Source organism: Pelodiscus sinensis, chromosome 25 (genome assembly GCF_049634645.1).
Source record: "Pelodiscus sinensis isolate JC-2024 chromosome 25, ASM4963464v1, whole genome shotgun sequence".
NCBI lineage: Eukaryota > Metazoa > Chordata > Testudines > Trionychidae > Pelodiscus > Pelodiscus sinensis.
In genome coordinates this window covers 3,584,580-3,596,295 of record NC_134735.1, presented here as the reverse complement: position 1 = coordinate 3,596,295, position 11,716 = coordinate 3,584,580, and the positions used below count along the sequence as shown (strand labels likewise).

Below are 11,716 nucleotides of genomic sequence, written 5' to 3'. Positions count from 1 at the left end.
CTCCTTCCCTGCAGGCCCCGCCCCTTCCGGGCTCCTCCCCCCTCGCACTGCTCCGCCCCCTCGCGGGTCCCGCCTCCATCCAGCCCAGCGGGCGCTGCGGTGACAGCCTGTGGGCCGCAGGGGGAGGGGCAGCCAGGGCCCCATGGCCAAGCTCCCCCCCCCCCGGCCCATGGAGGGCAGTGACCCTGAGGGGCACTAGGGGGCAAGGGGAGAAACGGCCCCCACCCCCCTTGCCCCACAGCTGGTGGCCTAACAGAGCCCCCCCCCAGGGCAGGGCAGCCCCATTGTGTGACCAAGCATCTGTCCCTTAGATCTGGGGCAGGCGGGTCAGCCCAGTGTCCCGTCTGCCCACAGCACCCAGAGGGGATGAACAGAGGTTTCACCATGGAGTGAGCCCTCCCCTGTCACACAGGCTAGGGACACCATTCCTGCCCATCCCGGCTAATCCCCGCGGATGGACCTGTCCTCCATGAATGTACCTAGCTCTTTTTTGAACCCTGCTAAAGTCCTGGCCTTCACCACATCCTCTGGCGAGGAGTTCCACAGGTTGACTGTGCGCTGCATGAAGAAAAAGTTCCTTTGGTTTGTTTTAAACCTGCTGCCTATTCATTTCATTTGGTGACCCCTAGTTCTTGTGTTTTAGGAACAAGTAAATAACTTTCTCTTATTCACTTTCTCCACACCTGTCATGATTTGTATCGCCCCCAGTTGCTCTTTTCCAAGCTGAAAAGTCCAATAGTTGGGCTGGTAACCTTGCCCCCTCATTAGCAAAATTCTGGGTGCGCCCCTGTCCCTACAGGGCAAAGTACTCCTGAAACACCTGCTTTCCAAGGGAAACCATTTTGGGTAAAGCATCTTCTAGTGCTTGACCCACAGGGTTCCTCCTCATCCCCATTTTACAGATGGGCTGACTGAGGCAGGGAGAGGTTCTAGACAAAATTAAACAGCCTAGCAACCCCCATTGTGTAGGAGCCTAACCCAAAACATTGTAAAGGAGCTAGAATCTATTCAGCATTTTTTTGAAAATCAGGTCCCATTCAGGTGTCTCTTATTAGTTATTTCTGAAAAAAATCACAGGTCTGTGGCAGAGGCAGGAATTGAACCCAGGAGTCCTGATGTGGTCAGGCCTCTGGCAGCAGAATAGCCTAGTGGCTAGATCACTGATTAAGTAGGTGGGAAACGGTGGGCACTGACTCCATCCCCAGGAACTCTGAGCCACTCCCTGTTCAAGTCCTTACATTGGGGTGTGACCCTAAGAGTCCAGCTTCCCCTTAGTTGGGGCTTAGTAGCTTCCTCCCCTCTTCTCAGAGGGGATGGGTTTTACTTGCCCCTGTGACTGCTCAACAGACAGGCTCTGGATTTGTGTCCTTAGGCCACTGAACCGGGCTTCGGACTCCTTGCTCGTCATCCCCTAACTAAGCCACACTCCTTCCTTTTCTCCTCCCTCCAGGTCTGGCATTGGTTGCCAGTAAAGCAGGGCAGGGGTAGCTGAACCTAGAGGCTTCCTTTAACCCTCGGGACGCAAGGCCCTTCTTTCTCCGCTCCCTCGTACCTGGCTTCCTCCGCCTTTGTTTTAAACTTCAGTCCATTGTTCCTGCTTTACACATTCATTAAACGAACAGTAAAAAACAGGAAATTACCACTAGTTTATTTACATTACAATGTCATTCTTTAATACTACATTCTATTACCATAAAAACATTCTGACGCAAACATACACACAACGATTCCCCTTCAGCGTCAAAGTATTTAAGACTGGCTGCGTGCGTCGGTGTAAAAATGTTATTTGTCTAAACTCCTCTCTTCTTGCTTTTGATGTCTGGGCTACCAAAGCCATCCCTTCTCACCTTGTTGGAAATATTACCCAACCCATGTCAAAGAATTATCATGAAAGGCCTGGGGTATTTGCAAAAGGGGCAGCTATAGACAATTTTTTCCAACTTAGCAAATACTCAACCATTAAAAAACATTGGAGGAAAAGGATCAGACAGCAGCATCCGAGGCTAACTTGTTGCACTATTAGTAGAAACGTTGTCCTAGCCCCAAAAAGCTGGGTTCATTTCATGCTGATCATACTTTTCCCTGCTGGTTTCAGTTGCATGCTGACAGCTGCACTGCAGCACAGAAGCTTAAACAGCAAATCGAGCAAAAAGCCTTTACTGAGCTTTTCTTGTTTGCTGTTCCTGTGTTTACATTTCAGTTTGTTTCCTGCTGGTGACAATTTCCCCATCAACAGGCGGCTTGAGACCCTATCTTGGAGGGACAATGGAAAGAGGGGACTTCTATCTTCATGGCCGAATCAGGCCTTGAACATTCTTCTGGGAGGACTGTCGAGGAGGAAGCCAGTTACCGCAGCGGGTTTGGGGAGGTAGCTGTTGGTCCTCGAGAAACCAGACTGAAATCCACCAAACTCATTTCACACACAGCCCCTTTGAATCAGACTGAATCAGACTGGGACCAAGAGCCTGAAAATGAAAGGCTCCTCTTCCATTAACGAGGCTTCGTTTAGACATGGCACCTTTTATCCAGGCCTCTCAAAGAGCTTTAGACAAGGCCGCTTAACCCCCCATTAAAAAAAAAAAGGGGAGGGGGAGGGGGGAGGAAACTTGGGCCCAGGAAGGTGCAGCAACATGTCCCAGGTCACACACTGAGCTGCGGACAGATCAGGAGGGAGAACCCAGAACTGCAGACTCCCCATCCCTGTCCTCTAAGATTTTCTTGTTTCCTTTCCAACTTACTTGGACAGGGTTTGGCTGTTTTGGATGCTCTAGAAATCCTGGGATTTTGATACAAAACTATCTGAAAACATGCCCCTCCCCCAGCCCATGTCTCTGAAGGTATCCCTGCCTTTATACCCCAACATTTCTATACAGTTCAGAGGTGGCCATGACAGCAATTCGAGCTGCTGGATCTTTCCCTTGGCTCCAGAATCCTCCATGCTTCCCTTGGCTGTTTACAAAGGGACCAGGCAGCCTTTCCAGCTAGGCCGTGGCAGAGTCCTCCAGGTCTGGATTCTCAGCGAGGTGCAGCTTTTGGCTGAGTTTGTTGTTAAGGTCTTGCTGAGGTCTTGTGACTGATGAGATCCCTCTGGGGAGAGGCTGGAGTTCCTAAGACAAACCTTCCCATGGAACCGGGCTCTGTACCCAGAAGCAAGGCCCCAGAAGCGGGAGACCGGGGGGCATGCCCCCCCTCCTCACTTTTTAACATGGATGACATTGGGGAGGCAGGAGGCAGCACTTCCCCTCTGAACTACAAGCCTCCAGGAGGCAGACTGTGCTTGGCAGTAGGGGGGCTGAAAGGGCCATTTCGTGCCTGCCGGAGGCTTACAGTTTGGGCAGGAAACACAGGCCCTTGCCCCAAATTACGCCCATGTTTAAATGGGAGGGACATGGAATTGCTCCCCCTCCGTTGCAGCACCCGTGATCCCTAGGCTTGCCAGATGGTTTAACCAAAAATACCGAATCCCCCCACCCCATCCCCCAAAAAAACCCACCAGGGAAAAAATTCTGTTGAGGAAAAAAAGGGGGGGGGGGGAGTTGTTGAGGGAGGAAAAAAGAAAAAAGGACCCCAAGAGTTATTAAGAAAAAAAACCAGCATGCCCCCCCCCCCCTCGCTCCCTGCCCTCTGGTGCGCAGCGCTTAGAGTCAGCCACCAGGGTTGACTCTTAAGCGCCATGCGCTCCCCTGTACCTAGGCCCGGATTGGCCTGGGGGCAGGGTAGTAGCAGGATCTCTGCAGGCCAAATCAACCTGCTTTGCAGGCCGGATCTGGCCTACAGAGGCCCTTTTGCCCACCCCTGGACTAATAAAAAGTCTGGTGTTCTCCCTTCAGGCATGGTCTGTGCATGGAGCAATGCAGACAACAACAAAACACTCCCGGGGACCAATACATGGCAGAGATGGGAACGGATTCCTTCCTGACCGCTACCGAGAGCGGCCAACACCCTGAAGCATGAGATGTGACTCTCTCTAGCCGCACCAGAAGTGACACAGGGATTTGCCGTATTGGATCCAGCCACTGAGCAGGCCTGGCTACGGTTGCCAGATAGTTTCACCAAAAAAAAAAAAAAAAAAAAAAATCACAAAAAATACCAAACATGCAGGCAAAAAATTGGGTGAGCAAAAATAAAAGAGAAAGAAAAGTTGTTGAGAAACTGGTGTTTCTGGGGGGTTTTACTGGACAAAAGGTGTAAATACCAGGCTGTCCAGTCTAATACCGGACACCTGGCAGCCCTAGGCAGGGGTGGCCCGTGAGCCTAGGCGAGCTAGGCAGCTACCTAGGGTGCCGCTGGCCATGGTGCCCAATGATGACATCACGGGGTGCCCCGTGATGAGTCACAACCATTGACAACCGTGCAGGCAGGGGCTCCGATTGTGCCTCCCTGCCTAGGGCGCCAGCTGCTGCAGCCGGCCTCGGGCCGCTCCTGACCCTAGGCCTGGCTGGGGTTCGGTCTCCAAGAACAGCCAGTGTCACTTGCTAATTCAACCTTGTCCCTCGGTTCTCCAGCTCCTTCGCACACAGCCACGTTACTGACGCCACCGGAGGCGCCGGCTTACCCTGAGCAGTGGATTCCTGCCAACATCTGCCACCGCTCTGGCTCAGCCTGTCTGGGCTCCCTCAAGCCTCTTGCCCGCAGATGGGCAAAGCTCAGCATGTGCCGGTCAGAGACGTTCCACATGCCACCGGACCCCTCCTTCCAACCCAACGCCGAGCCCTGCAGCTGTCTCCGTGACAGCCTCCCTTGGAAGCCTTGGCACCAGCGGAATCTCGACTCCTTTGGAATCCCTGGCAATTCCTGGGGACTCTGCACGGCTCCCTGCCTACCGTCTCTGGCAGAAGATGACCAGTAATGGCACCTCGCAGCCGATGCCTTGGGCTAGGGACATCCTGGAGAGTGGGATACAGGCATCTCAAAGCTGATTCCCTCTTCCCTCCCTGCCTGAGGGGCCACCCACCTGAGCACATACAAAACAGGGGCCCCTGAAGAAGCCCCGGCCCCCCGCGCCCAGCAGAAGGATACATGGAGTTGCTGAGCTCTTCCAACTGAAAAGGGAAACAGAGCAGCCATTAGAACAGCCAGGTGACACAAGCAGCCATGAGGCTAAAGGGAACAGGGCCCAGCTTGGCCTGTGAAGATCATGAGGGGTATTGTCTGTATCGTGGGGGCCCTCAGAGGGGGTCAGGGACCCATTGCTCTAGGCCTGGGTGTTTCAAACCTTTTAAATCATGGCCCAGTTGAAGAGGATTGTTGATGCCGCGACCCGACAGAACGTGAGTGGAGTGGGGGCTCTGGGGTGGGGCTGAGGATGAGAGCTTTGGGGTGCAAGAGGGGGCTCTGGCTTTTGGGAGGGGGGTCAGGTCTGGGGCAGGAGGGGCATCCCTCCAGCAGCTCCCGGGCAGCAGTGCAGCAGGGGGCTAAGGCAGCTTCCTGCCTCTCCTGGCCTCGCAGACCCTGCTGCACCCCAGAAGCAGCCGGCAGCAGGTTCCCAGCCCGTGGGAGTGTGGAGCTAGTGCCCAGGGCAGGGGCAGTGTGGGGAGCCCTGTGTGCTCTCCCCACAAACTAGACGCCAGGCCTGATGCCAGCCGCGTCTGGGGCACAGCGCAGTCTGCGGTGCCAGGACGGCCAGGGAGCTGCCTTACCCCTCCCGCCCCGCTCGCCTGGGTCACCACCCCGAGTTTGAAAAGCCCTCGCCAGACACTACCCAGTCCCAGTCCCGAAGAGCAGCACAGTGTACGAGTGGGGCTCGGAGGGAGCAGAGGCTGAGCCAAGAGAAGGGGACCCTCTGGCACTCACGTTAGTCAGCAGCTGATCCAGGTTCCGGTCAGCCACAGTCTTCTTCTGGTCCTCAGAGAGCTCCTCCACGTAGACGTCCAGGCTGAAATGCAGGCGCGCCAGCTTCTCCTGCATCTCCCGCACGTGCTCCAGCTGCTCGAAGGAGCACTCCTTCCCTGTGCCGCCCGGGAGAGGGACCCGGTTACGCTCAGTCCCCCTGCAGTGGCGCCGCCTAACCTCTGGGTTTCCCTTACACATGGGCTGGGGCCTGCCCCAGGCATCACACAACAGCCAGCAGGAGCCTCCTAGATCAGCCAGACCTTCCAGGGCTAGCCAGGGTGGTTTTGGGTGGCCCTAGCTCCCGGCACCCCGGGCATTGATGCTTTGGGGACCCGTTCAGAATGATGAGCTTTCTGCCTCTTTAGAGGAGTCGCCCCCTGCTTACCAAAGGCCTGGAGTTTGCCCGAGTGGAAGTCATTGAGCAGGTTCAGTAGCCCGCCCTCCATCTCATAAACGTCCGAGACGTCTGTCAGGAAGGAGTGCTGCAGGGGGGCCCCGAGGGCTGCACCCCCACTGCCCGCAGGTGGAGGCGGACGAGATTTCTCCTTGTTCGCCCTGGAGAGGAATCACATGCCCGCGTTAGCACCGGATGGAGGCTTTTCCTCGCCAGGAGCTGCCCACTGCTAGCGACATCGCCTGGCTTCTCTTTCCTCCAAGGAACTCCCGGCGCTTTGCCAGGATCAACCTACAGGAATAGGGTTGCCAGATACGTTCACAAAAAATACCAAACATAGCGGGGGGGAAATTGGTTGAGCAAAAAAAAAAAAGGGGGGGGGGGGAGGAGGGAGAGGACCAAAGTTGTTGAGCAAAAAAAAAAAAAAAAAAAAAAAAAGTTCTGGGTTTTTTTTTACCGGACACCTGGCAACCCAGGAACAGCAGCACCGCCAGGCGAGCGGCCCTGCGATGGATGCAAGGCACCGGTCTAGCTTGCGGGAGCATGTCGCACCCAGAGGGAGACAAATACCACAGCCTGCTCCTTCCAGCTAGAGCAGGGGTAGGCAAATATCGGCCCGCGGGCCAGTTCCAATCCACCAAGGTCAGCTCCTGGCCGGCCCCCCCCACCGCTGTATTTGCCTGCACCTCCCCACGTCCGGAGATCACCGCTCCCATTGGCTGGGGATCGCATGGGGGCAGGGAAATATAGCTGCAGCAGCCCAGCAGGGTGAACCGCCCACCCCTGAACTATTGCTAGAGCCCAGTCATTCCTGGAGCTCGTTTGCAGTAAGGGATCCTACCAGGGTTGCAGCTTCCGCTTCCACACAAAGCGCCGGCCGGGCATCGCTTCGCTCGCCCTCGCCACCCGCGCCCTGGGAGCCCACGCAGGAGGGGCCGGGCGATTGCGTTCCTAGCCGTCTCGGGAGCCGTACCCGGGGACATGCGGCATTTGTAACCCAGGTTGCCCAGTCCCCGGCACTGACCTTTTGAACTTGGCCCGTTGCTTTGGGGAGGGCAGGTGAGGCAGCCCCAGAGAGAAGGTGGTGCTTTTGCTGGTGGGGACGGGCAGCTTGCGCAGAGCACTGGCGGGCGCAGGCTGAGCTAAGCCGCTCTTAGGGCTTCTCTTCTTCTTCTTGTCTTCCATCGGAAGACCCGTCGCAGGCTCTCACACGCTGCAGCAAGGGCTCTGAAGGAGGGAGACCCTGTTCACCAAGAAAACAAAGTCCCTCCCTTTCAGCCCCTCTCTGCAGTCCAGCCTATTCAAGTGTAGACAGAAGCTGCTCCCATCTGCATCACCTAGAGCAGGGATAAACAATCAGCAGACTGCAGGCCAAATCTGGACAGTCAGAGGTGTTTGATCAGACCCCCAACATCTTTTTTAAATTTACTTATTAAATATATTTGAATTAATATTGTCTCTAGACTCCAGACCCTCACTAGAGAACTGATTACCCCAGATGGACCCGAGAGGAAAAAGAATGCTCTGTGCTTCCCTCTGGCCCAGATCTGGAGAGCCACCTGAGGTCTTTATCTGCCCACTTCACCATCTTTAGAGTATTCACCCCACAACATGGCTCTGAGGCCGGGAAGTGTCCTGCCCATTGAACAGACGTGGAACAGAGTCACAGAGAAAGGCCACACAAGAAGTACTGCAGAGCGGCTGGAGCTGGCCCTCCTGACTTTAACCACTGGGCATCTTTTCCTTTCTACCTGGAAACATTTTCCAGCAGGCTGGGAGCAGCACCCGGAGCCTCTCCAGAAACTGCACCTGCAGCAAGAGGTGTCTGCAAACCGGGTATCAAATGGCCACTAGAACAAGGCCCAAACAACATGCTTTGACTAGCCGCAGTCCCCAGTCGAGAGCACTAAAGAGAGCTGGATGTGTCTGCGACAATGGGTTTCGCTCAACTTGCTCCTTTCAACCAGGAAGAGCCTCAAGTCCCTACCAAACGCCATCTGCTGCTGAAATGCAGCCACCTCTAAGATAAGAGGGAGCTAGAGTGCACGTAGCCCCTCTTCAGCATGTTACACAGATCCCCCTCTGTCCCCATTCCACTGATGACAGCATGATGATGCACGCAGGGCCCTCCCTAGACTTATGCCAAATACATGGCCATGTAGGGCATCTAAAAATATGTATGTGCTTGTTTGCCTAAGTATGACCCTATTTATCTCTGCTGCCGTCTGTCTGTACACACGCATGCGCCTGTTTATAAGTTTCAGGAAGGAGGGGACAAGGAAGTGCACCAGCTGTTCAATTTCTCTCTCCAAGTGCTGTATACAAATGTTTGAATGTTTAGTGTTTAAGAAGAATTAAAATCCTCAGTTCTGAACGTGACATGCGCAAATTCACACCAACCTCTGTTCAGTCCCGTTACAGGTCCTCAGCCAGCCTAAAGCAGCATTGCTCCATTGAAGTCAGGAGTTCACCAATTTACACCAGCTGGGGACCCAGCCCATTGGCCTCCGCAGAACTATAATGATTTACACCCGTTAGGGAACTGGTCCGTTGTTTCAGGCGGAAGCTCAGAGTAGGAGCTCAGGTCAAGGAGGGATGGTTAATGACATTTGAGGAGGAATGGGGGTTAAAAGCAAGAGCAATTAGATCAGGGTGGTTATGAAACTAGCTCGGGTTTATTTGTATTTAATTACTGGCAGTGATGTTTGACCTGCACAAGTTATAAAATGCTATTTACACATTCTATTGAAAGGCACAAACGAAAGGCTATTCAGTCCTTTTCTCTTTGCTCCATTGTTTTGTTCTGAATTTGGTGAAAGGGGCACTGGAGAGCAAACAGAGATGGGACTGTCAGATTCTCCAACCCCAGCATTTCTCAAGTTTTGAGCAGGGGAGGGGCAAATCACAGAAGGGGCCTCTCAGCCCATCCAATCTACTCCTCAGCAGACTAATTAGCTCCCACTGAGAGAGTGTTTTGTTTTAAACATACACCCGATAGGCTTGAGCAGTGTTTCTCAACCTTTTTTTTAATAAAGTACCCCTTTAAAAAAATTGTAAGTACCCCCAGTACCTACAGTTTTCAGACAATTTTTTTTCTACCATTGCAACACATTTGTTTAAACAACTTAATCGTAGCCAGGCTGGCAATGCAATTTTTGGGTGTAAAAAAGTACAAAAATAATAAAGTGCTGTAAAACTTTAAAAAAATATAGTTTTCTCCAAATTTCAGCTGTGGGTTCATGTCCCGCCTCCCCTGGGTCGGGTCGGATTGGCCAAAAGCCAGGCGGGCCCGGGGCAGGAGGGATAAGGAGCAGGAGATATAAGGGGCACCCTGCCAGTCAGGTGGTGGGGCAGGTTCCAGCATGGCCATGGGGATAGGGCGCTCGCCTGTAGAGGGCAGGGTTGTGGGTCCATGTGGCACCACCCCTCTGACTTCTCTTAAAGGTACTCAGACCACTGGTTGAGAAACACTGGCCTAGAGGTCACAACCTGAAGACAACTTTCATGTACTGCAGAGATGGGATCTGAACCTGTGAGCAAGACATGAAGGGCTCTATCCCATTTCTAGACCCCTGCAAATCTGTGGGTATCTGTGGCTATGGATATCCACAGCTCATTTTAGCTGCTACAAATGTGAATACAAATTTTATATCTGCACAGGGCTCTACCCATTACCCTGAGCTGTGAAGAATTCTCTATACTCTTTGGACCACAGGTTTCGGTACAAGGCTTGTGTGTGTTTGTACAATGCCTCCTTGCGCAATGGTGCCCAGATCCCAACCAAAGCCTCTGACTGCTATGACAGATATTTCTTTTGCTATTATAGGGATCTTGGATTCTGTTATTGCCACTCCAACTCATCTGATGAAGTGGGTTTTGCTCATGATCCTATATATTAGTCTCGGGGGCTACATCTACACTGCAGGCTTTTTGCACAAGAACAGTTTTGCAGAAGAGTTCTTGTGCAAAAAAATCTTCCACAAGAAAGCGTCCACACTGCCATGTGCTTTTGCGCAAGAGCATCCGTGCCAGTGTAGACGCTCTCTTGCGCAAGAAAGCTCTGATGGCCATTTTAACCATAGGGGGCTTCTTGAGCAAGAATTTCATGTTGCCTGTCTACACTGCCCTCTTGTGAAAGAGCTCTTGCGCAAGGGGGCTTATTCCTCGTGGGGAGGGAAATAACTCTTCCGGAAGAAGCCCTGTTTTCCAATGCTAGACTGTAAATTTACTTGCGCAAGGGGCAAGTGTAGACAGCCGGCAAGTTTTTGCGCAAGAATGGCTGTTCTTGCGCAAGAAGCGTGTAATGTAGACTCAGCCTGGTGGTTTCTAATTACACTGGATTGCAACCCTGGCTCAGTTCAGCATTGGACTGGTTCCTTTGATCTGTCAAAGAATTCCAAAGCTGCAGACAGCTTAGCAGACTCCTTCAGATGCTCATCCCAGCACCTTTTATTAATAAATAAATTAATTAATAAAATTAGAGGGAGAGATCTAGGTTGGATATTAGGAAAAACTATTTCACTAGGAGGGTGGAATGGGTTACTTAGGGAGGTGGTGGAATCTCCATCCCTAGAGGTTTTTAAATCTCAGCTTGATAGGGCCCTGGCTGGGTTGATTTAGTTGGGCTTGGTCCTGCCTTGGGCAGGGGGCTGGACTTGATGCCTCCTGAGGTCTCTTCCAGCTCCATGATTCGGCAACATAGCAGAGCTTTGCTGCTTCTTTTCCTCCATACTCTTTCCCTATTGTTCTCTACAATGGCAGCTTCCTTGCAGCTGGGTCCGATCAAAGCCCAGCCATGGGCTGTGGGAACAGATCCCTCTTTGTTCGGTATGGAAATGGCTGTGTGGTTCCAAATAGATTATTCAGACAGCTATTTCGCATTCTGTTTTCATTGCCTCCCCAGCATTGCTAGCACCCTGGGGGTTAGCTGCACAGGAACCAATTTCCAAAGAAGGGAAATGCCCCTGTAGGAGATCAAGAGGGCACTAGCCTGCCCTCCCCAGCTAATTGCAGGAGCCCCGCAGGATGGTCTCTAACCCCCCCCCCCCCCACACACACCCCAAAGCCCACTGCAGACCCAAGCGGCATAAGCCTCACGCACGGACCAGAACCCGCAGCGCAACAATGCAGCAGCCGGGCAGCGTTCCAAAAAGGAACCTTCGCTCCTTCAACGTTCCATCCTCCTCCCCGCCGTCGTAAAAGCCCCCGAGGTGAAACTGACCTGAGAGGAACCCCTCGTGCTACGGCTCCTTGCTCCCAGCGGCGGAGCGCCCTGCCAGGCACGGTGTCAACAGCTGCCGGGCCCAGGCAAAAATTTGCATTTAAAGGGAAAGGGACCCTCCCTCCCGCTGCCCTCGCGTTCAAGCTATTCTCTTCCCACGCGCGGCGCACAGATGTCAGGAGATGAAGTGGACAGGGACAGGCATCGGTGGGGCTGGAACTGGCGGAGGGAGGGTGCGTCAGCACCCCCTGGCTTGAAGGGGTTTCCAT

General features: G+C 53.4%; 1 protein-coding gene across 1 annotated transcript; it reads right to left on the bottom strand.

The window, feature by feature from the left end:
* Positions 1 to 1,627: 1,627 nt before the first annotated feature.
* Positions 1,628 to 11,622, bottom strand: CCDC28B (coiled-coil domain containing 28B). Its single transcript, XM_006117548.4, has 6 exons — positions 11,448 to 11,622; positions 7,251 to 7,563; positions 6,218 to 6,387; positions 5,794 to 5,948; positions 5,020 to 5,042; positions 1,628 to 3,036 (listed from the first exon to the last, which is right to left on the bottom strand). The coding sequence occupies exons 2-6, from the start codon at positions 7,409 to 7,411 to the stop codon at positions 2,982 to 2,984; spliced, it is 564 nt and encodes a 187-aa protein (XP_006117610.1). The 5' UTR covers positions 7,412 to 7,563; positions 11,448 to 11,622; the 3' UTR covers positions 1,628 to 2,981.
* Positions 11,623 to 11,716: the final 94 nt, after the last annotated feature.